The sequence below is a fragment of the Acomys minous genome, assembly GCF_964271855.1.
Source record: "Acomys minous genome assembly, chromosome: 8".
Taxonomy (NCBI): domain Eukaryota; kingdom Metazoa; phylum Chordata; class Mammalia; order Rodentia; family Muridae; genus Acomys; species Acomys minous.
The window spans coordinates 19,238,813-19,255,552 of record NC_140489.1 but is presented as its reverse complement, the minus strand read 5'-3'; the positions used below and the strand labels follow the sequence as shown (position 1 = coordinate 19,255,552).

The following is a 16,740-nucleotide window of genomic DNA, read 5'->3' as shown; positions in this document are numbered from 1 at the left end:
TAGCACTATCTAGTTTTCATCCTCTTATCTGTGCCTTTACACTGAAAGTGGACTGTTATTTAGACATAGCACAAGGAGTAAGGAGAACTCTATACTCACCAAAGTTCTAAAATACTATCAAAATGTTGCAGAAACATTACAGATTATAGAGATAACACCAAAAATGAATTCCTGCAGTAAAAGGGGGGAAAGCTATTAAGGACATTATTAGATCAACTGGTAAAAACAGAATATAGATAGTAAATTAGATTTTTTTAAAAAAGCAATGTACTGGGGAAAGACATAGAAGAACAGATGATAAGACAAACGGAAAGATATTAACAATAAATTAATTTGGATAAAGGGTATAAAGCTGTTTTCTAACTATTTTTATTTTGCAGCTTTTGTAAATTTTAAATCATTTCTCAAAGAAAGGCATAGTTTTGAAAAAACCAACTCAGCATGATCTGGATCCTATCTCTTCAAACAAAAAGGTGTTTGCCCACTCAGTAGCTGGCTCTCTCTGCCACACACATACCTCACACACACAGACACCCACACCCACCCACCCACCCCACACACAACTCATAAACACACACTCAAACTCCTTTTTTTCCTCCTTCTTCAACAGACAATTCTGTTAGCACAGAGGCATGTTCTTCCATCTAAAAACAATAAACAAGAGCCGGGCATGCTGGCCCACACCTGTAATGCCAGCACTCAGGAGGCAGAGGTAGGTGGACCTCTATGAGTTCGAGGCCAGCCTTGTCTACAAAGTGAGCCCAGGGCAGCCAAGGCTACATAGGGAAATCTTGTCTTGAAAACACAAAAACCAATAAACTAACCAACCAACCAACCAACCAAAAACCACTACCACAATAACAAACAAAATTCATCCAGACCAGTGGCCACTCCAGACTTACCGTACAACACAACTGCTCACACTGTCACACTCCTCTTTGACCAGCGCTAGCCTGGCTGGTGACATCACACATTGCATCACACATTGCGTCTGCTACCAGACCTTTCAGCAGCACTTAACCACTCTCTTCATGAACCACCACTGCCTCTGGCTTTTCAACCAACATCTGTGATTTTCCACCTGGCATTCCTAAGTCTCCTTTACCTTTTCCTTGGCCTTTAAATGACCCCTTCACTAAATACAGTTCCAAAGAGCTCAGCCTGCCTATCTCTGCTCATGCAGTTTCATCCCATGTATGATTTAAAAATGCATCTCCATGCTAATATTCCCAATTTTATTTCTTCACCCCAGAGCTGTCTAGTGTTCCACTTGCAAACTCTTAATTGATCTGACGTATGGATTAAGACTTCTGAAATTCAACGTCCTAAAAACTGAGCTCTTGACCCTCCCCCCAGCCGCAGTCAATCATTTCCTTTACTCGTAATTCAGCGTTCCTCTCAGTCCTCCAGCTGCTCAGGTCAGAAAACAGCACCAGAGCCAGCATGGTGGAGCATGTAGGAAGGTGAGACAGGAGGCCACAACTTGAGGCCACCACTGGCTACCAGGAAGACCTGGTCTGTGACAGTTAACCTGGATTATTCATTCAAAGGGATTTCAAATTGCCATGGAAACTCATCGTGTGTGTGTGTGTGTGTGTGTGTGTGTGTGTGTGTGTGTGTGTGTGTGTGTGAAGGAGCATCTAGATTAGCTAAATGTGGTCAGCACCACTCCCCTGGCTAGGGCTTGGGCTGAATAAAGGAGACAGGCAGCTGACAGAGCAGTCACTGATCTCTCCCTCCTGACTGCAGAGATGTCACTAGCAACCTCAAACTCCTTCCACCATGATGTTCAGCTACGAAGGACTGTACCCAGGAAAGAAAGGCCAAAACCAACCCTTCCCTCCTTAAGCTGCTTCTGTAAGGTATTTTATCACAGTGACAAGACAGGACAATATTTACACACACACACATAGATACACACGCACACATGGAAAATTAAAATGGAATCATTCTATGGATGTTAAATTATAAGTGACACTTTCGTCTTCATCTTTTTGAATAGTTAAAAATCCCCTATTATAAACTCATCATGCTGGTAAATTAACTCAAAATGGAAAGAACGTCTTGATAAGATGGTGGGCATCTTAGTTTACTGTATGTTGTTATGACGATAAACAATCCGCAGGAGAAAACGTTTGCTCTGTTTCACAATTCCTCGTCACAGGCCATCGCTGTGGGAACGCTGCTGCGGCAGACATGTCGCCCACAGTCAAGAACGTTAAGAAGTGGACGAGGCCTGCTTAGCGCTCAGCCTGCTTTCCCTCCTCATACAATTCAGAGCCAGCCGTGAAATGGTGCCAGCCGTATTCAGGGGAGGTCTTCCCATTTCCAATAACCCAATTAAGAAAACTGCCTCATAGGCATGCCCACGGGCACCAACCTGAGCTAGGCAACAGTCACTGGGACTCTTTCCAGGTGATTCTTACTTGTGTCAAGCTGACAGTTAAAATTAACCACTGCTGTGAATGAGAAGGTGCCTCTGTGCAACCTGGTAAGCTGATTGCTAAGAGAAAAAATAAGCCTAAGCTAACGTGAAATATTCACAGAGAAGCAGCCAAGAGTGGTCCTAACAGCTGCCCAGCTATACACCATGATGCTCATCCGTATTGGAGTCAGAGGTAGCTTGCAGGAGGTGCTTTCTTCCACTCAACATGGGTGCTATAGTTAACAGTGAGCTGGAGGAAACATGGGCAGGCTGTAGAGGTGCAGCCAGGGGATAGATGGGCCATGTATGGGTGAAAAGATGGCTGGAGCTGAGAGGGCTCCATAAATGGAGGCCCAAGTGGCACAGGAGCCTGGATAGGCTGTTGTCTGAGAAGGGACCATCCCCACCACTGCCTCCTTCAGAGTCAGAGAACATCAGAGCTGCACAGACATGTGTAAATCTGCCAGCCAAAAAGAGACACCTAGCCACAAAGGTAAACCCAACTAGCCAGGCCTTCCACACTCTTCAGGGCCCCCGTTGCACAGGACTCCGCATGCAGAGTATGATTGTCACATACGGGAGATGAAGTGGGTGAGTGGCAGCGATAGGTGTGGGGCTTAGCTGAGGGAATTCTGGGAAAGAACAAGAGTCCCACAGCAGGAGGAGCACAATGACTCCAACCAGATGGGTAACTGAAACTAACAACCTTGCCCACATCAGCAGAGACTCCACAAGACACATTCGGGGGAGGAGGAGAAACCACACGCACCCCAGTAGGAAGACACACTGACTGAGGGCACAGTGTCTCCTGCTGCGTTTTATTCCTTTAGTCCTATTGGCACTTTTCTACTTCACTTGTTCTACTTTCTTTTCTTCTGCTGTAATTGAAAAAAAAAAATAACGTTCTGACAGAAATAACTTTAAGGGAAAAGGGGTTTATTTGTCTTACAAATCCGCGCTATGGTCCATGGCTATGGGAAAAGGCAAGGCAAGAACTTGAAGCAGCCAGCCACAGCCACAGTCAAGAATGGACGCTTCTGTGGCCCTTGCCCTCAGCTCATTCCCTCCCTGTATACAGTCCCAGGTCCCCAAGCTCGGGCAATGGTGCCACCGCGGTGGGCCAGGTCTTCTCACATCAATGCAATCAAGACAGTCCCTCCCAGACATGCCCACGTGCCAGTCTGACTTACACAGTCCCTCACTGAGAATCTACATTTTGTCAGGCTGATAATTAAAACTATCATACTTGTTTTGTTTTGGCTTACAACTTGTCTGAACATAACTTCTACAGAGCCTAGTCTGTGTTTAGGAGTAGCTTTTTAAAATTGACTATTACTGTATTTGTATACTGGGCTATCCATTGGTTGTGGTTGCTTCTGAAGACAGTATCTAGTCTTGTTACAGCACACAGGTCATGTTTGGTGACTCTAACACCTAGGGTTCTTAACTACAAATCAATACCTCCAGACCAATGGGAATATTTGGATGGGTTAGCAGAAAACCTGTATATTGCCTGCTTTTCACTATGTTGACTGGGCCAATCCATGGGTGAGATGTTTTTACTTTTTAGCTTCATCTTCCATTTCTTCAACGCTTTAAATTTTGGACCACAGAAGTCTTTTGTTTTGTTTTGGTTTTGTTTCTTTGAAGCTCTTATGAATGTAACTGCTTTGCTTTCCTGGTTTCTTTCTGAGCATGTTCATTATTGATATAGAGAAAAGCTACTGACTGTTGTCTTTTGATTTTGTTTCTTGCTACTTTGCTGAATGCTTGTCCCTTTTAAGAATTTTCAGATGAACTCGTTAGGGTCTCTTATCATCTACAAATTAGCATCACTTGAGTTGTTTCTTCCTTGAATCCCTTTCAGTTCTTTCTCTTGTGGTATTCCTCTAAGAATGAAATGACTATTGAGTAAGAGTAGAGACCGTGACTGCTCCCCTTTCAGGCATATGCGTTACCATACCACAGAAATGCCTATGTGTGAAGGCTATTCTTGGTTTTCAAAATGAACACATCTGGAATTAACCAAAATCCAAATATGGAGGGCACACTGTGAGGGATGTTGGTTTAATTTGAAGTAGGAAGATCCACTTCTAATCCAGATCTTAAGGTGGGAAACCACATGACTTTAATCTGTTTCTTGTGCCAGAAAGACCCATTTTTGATCTGGGCCACACCTTCTGCTCAAAGGCTATATGAGGCGGATGCTTTTGCTCTTTGCCTGCTTCCCCTGGCCTTGTTAACATAGCCATTCCTTAATGCCCCTGGAACAGACGTCTTTGGGATTCCAGACATCCAGACTGAGCAACTTCTGGATTTATAGCCAGCCATTGTTGGATTACCTGAACCACAGCCTGTAAGTCATTCAAATAAATCACACACACACACACATTTTTGTAAATTCTGACTAATACACTATTTGTAATGTTTCGTGCAGCACTATTTACAAACACAAAGTTATGCCATTATCCTATGTGTCTATCAACAGAAAAATGGATAAAGAAAACATGGTACACATACACAGCAGAGTTTCATTCTGCCATTAAAAAAATAAAATTACGTTGTTAGCTCGAAAATGGGTGCAACTAGAGACCATCACATTAAATGAAACAGGGCAGACAGAGGAAGACTAGTTTTCTTTTATTTACAGGTCCTAGAATTATTTATAAATGCATAACCCCCCAATGCACACATACTGAGGGGGACAGCATAAAAGCAAAAAGAATATTGAGAGAAGGAAGGAGATTAAGCTGGGGACAGAAGCGGGCTACAGGAAAAGAATAGAAAGACAGTAAATTCACTATTCACCTGAAGTAAATTATCTTTATGAAACCTAGGATAATGTATAAGAAATCTACAGCAGGAGAATAAACAAACACCACAACGGTAGCAAGGATGTGGGGAAAGAGGAACCCTTTGTCACTGCTGGTGAGAGTGCAAACTGGAGCAGCTACCATAGAAAGAAGCACAGGTTTCTTAAAACCTGAACCAGAATTACCGTGTGACTGCGCTCTGGCTCCTGGGTCCTTCCAGAAACACTTCCACAGCCGCATTTACTACTGCACTGTCAACAGTATTTAAGAAATGGAATCAGCATAGATGTCCATCACAAGATGAATACATAAAGAAAATTCAATACACGGTAGAATTTTATTCAGCCATGAAGAAAAATGAAATCATGGCATTTGCAGGAAATGAATGGAACTGCATGTGAAGTGAAATCTGCCAGACTCAGGATAGCAAACACTCTCAAACATGGAACCCAGATGTGTGTGGTGGGGGAGGGGCTTGGTACAGGACACGAGACTGGAGCATGAGAGGAAATGAAGAGATCTTAAGTGGAAGGAAAAAGAGAATGTTAAAGGACACGTGTGACAGGAAAGCAGATGGGAGCTGTGAGGTGAGGAAGGGACGCAAGAAGAGGGAGACAGGAAAGATGACAGGAAGGACAAAGTGTGTAGGAAAATACCACAGTAAAACCCATTTCTTTGTATACTAACCATTTTTTCAAAATTTAAATCTTTCCTTTTAAATAATGGGATGTAAAGATACGTTTAAATACAATGCACAATCTATCTTAATTACATCGTTGTTAATATCTACTAAAAATATTATCTTTCATATTACCAGAACTGTTGGGATTTACTGACGACATCACAGAATCTGCTTCTATCTAGAAAAAAAGAGAAAGAGGACATGAAATTTTATCTGACATTTCAAAGTATGAGTTCTGAATTCCAGGCATAAGGGAAGCTGTATATTTAATGGGAAGCCGACTTTATTGAACCTAGTAAACAGTGACCTCACTTGATTGTATGATGACCATTTTTCTTGTTCTTTAACATCCACAACAAATACTAATTTGCCACAATGCCCCCCAAAACTTTATTTTGCTGACCAATAGCTAAAATACATTAAATCAATTTGGCTGTCTTATACAGATTATAACCTAAAACAAAAACTTTCTGCTTTACAAAATATAAATAAATAAATAAATAAATAAATAAAAAGGCAAGTACCAGAGCTGTTATAATAGCTTTATTTGTCGATTTTCCTGATGCTAAATGTAACCCAAGCCAGGTATGGTGGTTCACACTGTAATCCCAGCACTTGTGAGACTGAGCAGGAAGGGAGAGACTGAAGCCAAGCACGGGCTACACAGTAAAAGCCTATCAACAAAAGGTGGTATAATAAAACAGTAGCACATGGTCAGTGCAGAAACAGGAAGAGTATAAATTACAAAGAAGACACTGTTCAATTTAGTGGATACCACTGTTAACTGTTTGGTCTCCTCTAGCCTTCTGCTTGTTTTAGAAAAACATAAACATAAAACGTTGTAGTGAGAACACACTGCATGTAAAGCTCTGGGGCCTGCTTTAAAATGTTAACACAGGAACACTTCCTTCCACTGGTGACAGGGGCTTTATTTGTAAGCATTAAGAAAGCCGAGCCTTGCCAGGAACTGACAACTTTTTTTTTTTCTGGGGCCAGTCTAGAATCTTCCAAACTCTTGAGTCTCTGCCCTTCCCTGGCTTCCTTGTGTCCCTTCCCAATGGTTCCTAGTCTGCCTTTGTCATGAGTTCCCTGCTCATCTTTAAACGCAGTCCTTCCTTGGACTGGTGCTGTTCACATCCTGTGGAAGCTTCCTATGGAATGCCATGTGGTCTTACAATTGAGCTACCCTTTATAAACTGAGCCCCAAATCCACATCCAGCTGTCACCCCTCTGTTCAAATGCTGTTCCTACAGGTTAAGAGACAGGACCTCAAACTCCATACAGTGTCTAACAATTAAATGTGCAGGTTACACCTGTAGCAACCACACACTCCATTTGACTCCTCTGAACCCACTTCCATCTGAATTCTCTCCTCCTTGGTGATGCCACCACTCTTTTACAGCCTGCATACCCAGGCAAACACAGGGCACAGCTTGTCTTACTGCCACAAAGGCCTCCTAGGTGCTTCACAGAACATTCGTGGCGGTTCTCTAATCTAAATGACACCAACTACCATGGCCCACCCACCTGGCTCCCTTCTTCCTATTTGTTAAATATCTTCTCTGTCTTGATGCCTATCAGTTCCCTAAACTCCATACAACAGGAAACTACTTCAAAGCAGAGACCGTGATTATTCAACTTTGCATCCCCAGCAGCTGACAATACTCCTCTTATTAAACAGTTAATACTTTTCATTGTGTAAACATCAAAGTATACATGGCTTGTTATATAAGTCTTCGATGAAATACTATTGTAGTGTCATTGTTGCTCAAAATGACAATTCACAGTTAATTCTTCAAAATACACACGTTCTCTGATGGGAATTTTTTATATGTCTTGTTTAATTGCCTGACTTACAATCAGCATTTTATGTGTTCAAAACAGTATTGAAAATTAAACTCCAGTGCTGAACCTGGCATAAAATTTAAAATACAAGAAGTTATACATTGGAAATTTCCTCTCTGATAAAAGCTCCTCTCTGGTAAAATGCCTGGCAAGTGTATAGGTGATTTGCTATGGCTGTGCTTGATTGTTTAGTGACCTGTAACCACTTAAATATGCCATTTGTCTAAGAAATAAAATGTGAGGGCCAGTAAGGTGTCTCCACAGATAAAAGCGCTTTCTATCATGCCTGGTAACCTGAGGTAACTCCTGGGACTCATAAAGTCGGAGGAAAGGACAGACTCTGACCTCCACAAACTCCCCTATATATGCCCCCCCACATAAATAACGTAAATTAAAAAACAAAACAAAACAGTAAACCCTCAACCCAGTATGTAAAGTAAAAGTTGTCACATTTCATCTAGTGTATGCATATTACCACACTACTGTACCTGTCATTTAATTCTTCACATAGGCTAAAGGTAAAGTAAATAGACTCAAGAGAGATCAAGAAGCAAACCGAGGTAAGTTATCTTTCCAGGTGAGGCCAGGCTAAGTACACTGCTGTAAACCACTCAGCCTTTACAGGCCACCTGCCTCGGAACTCCAGGTGACATGGTTGCAGGTTAGCAGAAGCAGCTGCCAATTCAGAGCCAGACCAGGCCAGCACACTCATGGCTGGCCTCTCAGGAGCTAAGCATCTCCGACCACCCTGAATCCCCCAGGCTCTCTGCAAAACCTATGGAAGGGGGGCAGAATATTTACTGTGGAGTTGCGCTGCAGTCAAGCACAACAGAAGGTTCTGAAGGTACAGAAATGGGATGTCACAGAGTGCCTGGCTACCCTGGCCAGCGTCACTGTTAGTTCTGGGAGTGAGCAGGGCATTATCGACAGACTGGGGTGCTCCTCCTGCTTGGTGGTGTGTACTCTACTCTTTTGTATTTGGATACCATCTTGACTCTGATTAGTTCCGCTTCTGTGGCTGGGTAAGGATGGAGCCGTCTCTAGACTGCTTATAACAGGCGAGCAGAACAGCACAAAGACAGCGGTAAGCAGGAGACTATCCTACTAAACTAGAAGGTTCTTTGGGCTTCAGCTGTGATTCTATTACTGAGGAAGGGTGAGGTCTTTTCTGGAGAGTAACAGCCACATGTTTCAAATACACCCTCCAAGGCTCAGGGAACACTGTGGAAGAAGCAGGGTGGAAAAAAATGTATGAATCAGAGGAAGGGGGCTGGAGAGATGGCTCAGGGGTTAACAGCACTGACTGCTCTTCCAGAGGTCCTGGGTTCAAGTCCCAGCAACCACATGGTGGCTCACAACCATCTATACTGTGATCTGGTGTCCTCTTCTGCATAATAAATAAATAATAATAATAAATAATTTTTAAAAAAGAATCAGAGGAAGTGGGGGTACTGATGTGCAGTGCTGACCTCTGAGCATGATATGGCTTCTGCACCATTGAATTCACAACAGCTGTGATTGCCTACAGCCGTGATTGCCTACTCAAGACTGGGCCTGTCAACACCCTGCTGGGGAAGGCAGAAGGGTTCATGGGAACCCCAACCCTGATTTACACAGCCTTAAGAGTCGACAGGGGAGGAGCGACATTTTCTTCAGTAGTGTAGGTCCTGGTAAGCTGCCCACACTCTTGTAAACAATCCTAATGACACTCACTAAGCCACAATCTATCTGCCTGCCCATTTAGCTCAAGAAAGGAAAAGAAAGAAAGGTAATAAAAAATTCAAATGCATATATCCTGAGACTTAGCAATTATATTTTCTAGGAAATGTGGTGTTTCCGCTTGTTTGCCATTGTTCTAAAATGCTGTCTCATCATGTAGTCCAAATTGGCCCTGAACTCCTGACCTCTCTCCTCATGCTCCCAAATACTGCAATTACATATCCATGATTAATACACACATACACATTATACATATACATACACATACATATTATATTTATTCCTCAAAGACATAACGTGTGTGTGTGTGTGTGTGTGTGTGTGTGTGTGTGTGTGTGTGTGTGTAGATATAAAAGGATTCTCACTGCAACAATGCTTGCAGGAACTGAAATTAATTCAAACAACAATGAAAGGTAAATTGGCTAAATCTCTTTACTATACATTATACAGCTATTTTTAAGGTGGTAATGGGGGATTGCTTTGGGGTTGTTGCTAAGTGAAAAAACGCATGTCAAAATAAAACAGCATGGAACTAATATTTTCAGTAGAAGATTGTGTTCTACATGTATGTAGAACAATAGAGAAGAAACTAGTTAACTCCTGGGAAGTGGGACCCGAGTCTAGTGGAAAGAGATTTTGTGGAGTGTATGAAGGTATTACATCTACCAGTTAAACAAAGCCACCCAGAAATTCTACAATACATATCAGCTAATAGGCAAATTCCTTCTATTCTGCCTCCTCCCAGCCTCCCCTCTCTACCATCCCATATTTTTTAAAATAAATTTTAGGAGACTCGTGGAGATGGTTTGTTGGCTGCCTGTTTGTGCCTTTAAAGGGCGGGGAGCAGATGGATTCAGCATTGGAGACACCTTAAGAAGGGTTTATAAATCAAGAGATTAGCTCTACAGTCAGTACTCCAGGCTAATTTTCTCAGGATTCATTTCTACAACATTATCTGCCCCATCCAAAGAAGGGAAAGGAGGAAGGGAGAAAAGAGACCAAAAAGGAGGAAAGAGAAGCAGAAGAGGGGAAGAGAGAAAAGGTTCTAACCTTGGAGGGTTTGTACCCAAACAGCATTACAATCGCAACCTTAAAGTCCTCTCGGCTTAGGTAGCCTTTGTTATCTTCATCACATGCTTTAAATACCTAAGGAATAGTAAACATCTACAGTTAGTAAGCCAGAAACCAGAAAAACACAAAACATCTAAAACTCAACCTGGTTGTGGAGCTTTTAAAATGAGGCCTCATTACCCTAGTTTTAATTCTCAAGCGATATAAAGGCTGCGTTAAGGTTTTCCCTCTGTCCCCTCCCGCCAAAGTTTTAAGAGACTTGACCTCTAGACTAACAAATCAATTCCTTTAAACCACTGGAATAAACCGTACGCAAAAGTTCAGTCCTTAGGATTCGGAAGGGGGTGCTGGGAAGGTGGTGCTGGGGGTGGGAAGAGAGAAGTGAATTCAGGTAGTTATTCATGGACTGTGTGGCGGACAGGGAAGCTAAGCCTCGGTTTTAAAATCAGCTCTTTTCAAGCTGACTAGAACTGGCTGAGGGAGACCCAAGAGCAATGACAGAAGTGGCCCTCCGTCGGGCTTATCCAAATTTGGGTCGCGCTCCTACACCTACTTCCGCCCACTTCCTGCGTTCTTCGGCGCTGGCTTCGCACGTCCGCGGCCTGGCGCCTGCCTCTGACAGGAACATAGCCATAGACAGGCACAGCAAACCAGTCCTTCCCCAGCTTCTCCGTAGCACCGATCAGCCCACCGCGACCACGCCCGCCGCCGCCGGGACTCAACTTCGCCGCGCAACTCCAACGTCTCCTCCCATTGGCCAGCCTCCGAGCCACTGGCGTTGATTTCGTAGTGTCATTGGTCAAAGGCGCTGTTTAACAACGGGGAGGGGCTCCCAAGACCCGCCCCCAGCTCTTGGTCCCGCCCCTTCTCCGTTTTCTTGACTCCTTGAGCGCCGCCGAGGAGGATACCGCGCCTCTTATGCCGTCTTAACATGTTTTGATTGCTCTCAGCCTTTCAACCAAATTTGTAATAAATTCCCTTTGATTATTTTGACAGGTCTTTGCTAGACTTGGTAGGAGACACAAGAAGAATGTGAGGAAAGCACACACACACAGTGAACTCTTAAAATTCCCTTTTAAACCAAGCCATTGAATGGTATTCTCAGTGCAGCTACTATGTTTATTTTCGTCCTCTTGGTAACCCCGGCACTTAGCGCTCCGTCTAGGTCAAATAAAGGAAATGACCGGTTAGTGTTTACGCAGAATTATTCAGCCCCCGGGAAGCGGAGCCAGACGTTAAGACCGACTGACTCAAGGAGTAGCACAAGAATTCCATAGCTGACAAGATGAGAAATATGGACTAAAGCTTCGTTTTCCAGACCGGTTTCTAATCACAGCCTTCCACCCTTCTGGCAGATCAGTGAGATTGACACGAACACTCCGGTTTCAGAGGTTCTGAGTCTTGTGGGAACTCGTTTAACTTCTCCTGATTTTAAAGTCTGAAGCGGCTGCCTCAGTCCTTGAGGCTGCCTGAGAGCGTCCACAGAAAGCAGGTGTTATTGAATAACTACGAGAGTAGCTAGTGGACGCTTTCTGTCTCTGCCTTCTTAAGGAGTTGGCCAACAGGAAAGGAGCAGAGGAGTGTGAGAGGAGCCAGATTTCCCCAAAGCTCCACTCATCCCTTTCCTAGACCTGTTAGTCTCCCGAGAATGGGGCGGGCTTTAGGACTCAGCGGCGGGCTTCCGGAAGGAGGAAGCGCCCCCCCAACCCTTGCAGGGTAGAGGCGCTAGCGGGTTTGAACTGTGCGCATGCGCGGACGCGCAGCGGGGGCGGGGTCTCAGCGGCGGCGGCGGACTGGCGGGTCAGGTAGGTGTCTGCGGCTGCGGGGCGGTCTCTGGCGGCGGCTGGATCTCTGCGCCCGCCTTCCTGATGGCGGCGCGCTGGACGCTGCCAGCGGATGTGGTGGTGAGAGGCTGGCAGGGCTCGGTGCGGACTGCGAGGAGAGCAGCGGCGAACCCGGGGGCCCTTGGGCAGGGTCCCCTGAACCCGGGATCCTGCGGTCCTGGCTCCGGGGGCGCGCTGCAGAGTTGGGGGACCCCCGCTGGCTGCAGGCTCTGAACCTCTCTGCCCTCAGTTTCCACCCCAGGGGGACGGCCGTGAAATAGGGTTGTCTTGAGGGGCGGGGGGAATGAGTCTGTACTTTTGGAATTATATCTGGGCAGAGCTGAGCGCCCGGGGAAAGTTGGCAGCTTCACGATTTGCTTACTCCAAAACACCCATTGCTCTTGGACCATCTTCAGCACCCCACACTCCTGCAGAAGCGTCTACGCCACGTGTTCCCAGAGTTGTACTGGAAGTGATCATTTTTTAAAAAGGTTAAACAGACCAAGGCACTCCTCTTAGTTAAAATACGCAGTGGGAGCCCCAGTGTTTTTTGGAATAAAATTCGCCTTTTAACAGCCTTGCCTCACTTCTCTCATCCCTTTCTTCCTTGGGCATTCCTAGACTTGGCCTTTTGTAGGTTGGAGCCCCCCTCTCTCCGGAATGTTACTCATCTGTCTTTTAGCCTGCTGATTACATTTCCTGCGCAGAGCTCACATGCTACTCCAGAAAGGATTCCAAAGAAAGGCTATCCCTGTAAAATGTAGTGAGAATCTTGACTTTTAGGGGTGTGTGTGTGTGTGTGTGTGTGTGTGTGTGTGTGTGTGTGTGTGTGTGTGTTAATTTGTGCCTTTCACCCAGAAATTAAACTTGCCTACAATAGAAGCGGTATATTGTTACCTCTTTATTTTCAGTTCTTAATTCTGCTTCCTGCTGGGCTCAGAGGAGTTGGCTTCCTGGGTCTTAAGGCCTGAGGAGCAGCATATATGGAGAGAAACTACAGCTCAGGGCCTGCTCAGCTTGGGCTTGAGGAAGCAAAGTTTTCAGTGGAGTGCTTATTTGCATAACTTTGAGTCTCTGTCGTCCCCCACTCCCACCCCACGCCCCCATTTGTGTGTGTGTGTGTGTGTTTACACTTGTACATGTGTGTACGTACACACAGTTGAGTGTCCTCCTTCATTGCTCTGCTCTGGTCTGGTCAGTCATGACTTCTCACTGAACCTGTGGATGGCAGTTTTCTTCCAGGGTTGCTGGCTACTGAACTCTTGGGACCCGCTTGTGTCTACCACAAAATTGGGATTACAAGCATAGGAATTATGCTGGGCTTCTAGGTCAGCGATGGGGATTAGAATTCATGGCAAACCCTCACTGAGTCAAAACTCTAGCTCTCTAGGGACCTTTTACTTTCAAATAATTTATTTTTACTTTATGTGCATTGGTGTTTTGCCATATATATGTGTGTGTAAGGGGTCAGGTCCCTTGGAACTGGAGTTACAGACAGTTGTGAGGTGACATGTGAGTGCTGGGAGTTGAACCCAGACATTTTAAGAAGTCGTCGATAGGGCTGGAGAGGTGGCTCAGAGGTTAAGGGCACTGACTACTCCTCCAGAGGTCCTGAGTTCAATTCCCAGCAACTACATGGTGGCTCACAACCATCTATAATGTGATCTGACCCTCTCTTCTGGCCTGCAGGTATAAATGCAGCCAGAGCACTGTATACATAATAATAAATAAATAGATCTTTTATTTAAAAAATTCATTAATGGGCTGGAGAGATGGCTCAGTGGTTAAGAGCACTACCTGCTCTTCCAAAGGACCCGGGTTCAATTCCCAGCACCCACATGGCAGCTCCCACATGGCAGCTCACAACTGTCTGTAACTCCAAGATCTGACACCCTCACACCAACACACATAAGTTAAAATTAAATTTTTTTTTAAAAATTCACTAATAAAACCTCTACTTACATTCTTAGTTGCTGTCTGGTGAAAGGATTTGATACTTTTTTTTTCTTTTTCATCTTGGTGCAATGTTTGCCAAATTTTGTTGCCTCCCCTGCCTCCATAGTTTTTATTTGTTCTCTTTACACATATGCTATGATTTGCTCAATATTCATTTGAATCCACTCCTGTGTAAATACTTTTACAAAGTAGACTTTATTTTGCTACTGTGGCTGGCTGTAATGGTGCCATGAGCCCTGTTCTGTTGGCGGGGGAAACAGTGTTACAGATGCTGTAGAAGAGTCCAGGGCCCACTGTAGTTCAAAAGCAAAATGTAAGCCCCCCCCCCTTTTTTTTTTAACCCTCCAGTTTCTCCTTGATTTAAGCAGAGACTGAATTAGAATGGGATTGCGGTGCTGTCCTGGCAGTCAGTCAATGGCAGGCTCCACTTGTCTCCCCCATGGACTGGGACTTCAGTGGGTACAGGGGTGTACCTAGAGAGCCATTGTCATTCTTTTGGTGTCACTTACTGGACCGGTGACTTTGGCCTTGCCCTGTGGTAGCACTGCCTGGTGAGATAATAAAGTCCTGAAAGTCCTTAGGTGTCTGCCTTTGTCATGCTGGGCCTTGCTTCCAGAAGCTCCTGGGTCCTGTGTATGAGGGAGGGCGCGGTGCAATCTGATGCCAGTCCTCCAAATTAGAAGTCATTTCCTGCACGGTCTTGACATTTACCTCACAGCAGCCCCGCTTGCTTCCACAGGAGGAGGATCTTGTTTTCACAATGAGGCTGGGAACCTGGTGCACAGATTGACGGGGAACAATTTCATTAATATGTCACAGAGGCCTTCGGTGGTAAACAGCATAGTTTTGAATGTCAACAATCACCAAACTTAAAGTCTGTGTAAAGCCTGCACCAAACAAAAGGCTCTGTTTCCTGAGAATTGGCCTTTTCAAAGCTTTGTGTTTATTTTTCCAACTCGTTCAAGTTATTGATAGGCATGCCACCCCCCCCACCATCCCCTCCCCATACTGATCTAGAAAATATAGATCTAAAAAACAATGTCTAAAGAGGTTAGAGTCACAGGGACTTTGCTCAGAGCTCTCAAAGTTCCAGGATGCCGATTTATTGATACAGGCTGTGAGCTTTGTATTCCCCTAAGGGAGAGATGATTGGCAGACTGTGCTCCTTGCAGCAGCCAACATCTGCATGATAAAGATCAGCATGGTGTCTGTGCAAGGATGACACAAGTTCGTGAACCTTTACATATATTGGGAAGGGAGAAAAGATTGGTCATAGTCAAGCACTGTAAAGCTGGAACAGGAGTGGGTGTTCGCAGCAAATCTGGAGTGCGGAGCAATATTGTGTCTGGAAAAAACAAACAAGAATCTACAAACAGCTCCTTTCAGGTTGGAAGCAGAACTATTTTTCACCCCAAATTCCGAGATCTACTCTTTGCTTTAGAATGGAGAATAAATGTAGAAAGGCCCAGTGTTTAAATGATTATTGTTGTTGTTGTTGTTGTTGTTGTTATGATGATGGTGATGTTCATTTGGTTGTTGGTTGTTTTTGAGCAGTGCTGGGGATGGAGTCCACAGCTCATCCGGCTACTTTTGAGGTTTTTGGTTTTTCGTGTGTTTGCATTTGTGTACGTGTGCATGTTTCTGCATGTGGTGCATGTGTGTGTGTGTGTGTGTGTGTGTGTGTGTGCATGTTTCTCATGTGGTGCGTGTGTGTGTGTGTGTGTGTGTGTGTGTGCATGCATGTTTCTGCATGTGCATGTGTGTGTGTGTGCATGTTTCTGCATGTGGTGTGTGTGTGTGCATGTTTCTGCATGTGGTGCATGTGTGTGTGTGGAGACCAGAAGACAGCCTCAGGTGTCATTACTCGGTCTACCCCTTTTTGTTTGTGGTTTTAAATTTTCAATTTAAAAAGTTAAATTAACATACAAAATATGGTATCTTTACAAACAAAGTGTACGTTTTAGTAGATACACACACAGACACACACACACACCTCTCCCCCATCCTTGTCTCCTCTTTGTTTTCAGGTGACTTGCATCTTTTTGCCTTGCCCCCATGTTACCTTACCAGCACTTTTTACCCTCTCTTGATCTCCTTTCTAACCTTGTGAAGGTTACAAGTTCTGTGGAGTACTGCTTTTTTTTTTTATCTTGGTTTACCCCACTCATACTGCATCCTCTTCAGCTGTGAAACAAGCCTTGAAGACACCCAGACCATAGGAGAACACATTTCTGTGTATTTATTTCAGTTTTCCTCAGAGTTTTGTACTAGCCTATTAAAGGCATCATATTAGGGAGCTGCTGCTAGAAAACCATCTTAGCCCTTCCCTGGTTAGCTGAGTGCATTTTGTAGTTAATGCCAAAAGTACATATATCCTATATTTTCCTTTTCTGAGAGCAAGAGGGT

General features: G+C 44.4%; 2 protein-coding genes across 6 annotated transcripts in view; one reads left to right on the top strand and one right to left on the bottom strand.

The window, feature by feature from the left end:
- The window catches only part of EFCAB11 (EF-hand calcium binding domain 11), a 175,920-nt gene extending 163,918 nt beyond the window's left edge, over positions 1-12,002 (bottom strand). Inside the window, exons 1-3 of the mRNA XM_084792039.1 lie at positions 11,109-12,002; positions 10,535-10,630; positions 6,053-6,098 (exon numbers count right to left, since the gene is read on the bottom strand). Of these exons, the coding sequence (XP_084648165.1) occupies positions 6,053-6,098; positions 10,535-10,630; positions 11,109-11,189 (223 nt within the window). The 5' untranslated portion in view covers positions 11,190-12,002. The remainder of the gene's footprint in view (positions 1-6,052; positions 6,099-10,534; positions 10,631-11,108) is intronic.
- A 273-nt stretch (positions 12,003-12,275) lies between these two features.
- The window catches only part of TDP1 (tyrosyl-DNA phosphodiesterase 1), a 76,129-nt gene continuing 71,664 nt past the window's right edge, over positions 12,276-16,740 (top strand). For 4 of the 5 annotated variants that reach the window (XM_084792020.1, XM_084792019.1, XM_084792021.1 and 1 more), the window contains exon 1: positions 12,276-12,360. The gene's annotated coding sequence lies outside the window, so the exon portion shown is untranslated. The remainder of the gene's footprint in view (positions 12,361-16,740) is intronic. The other variant, XM_084792023.1, reaches the window with a different exon arrangement.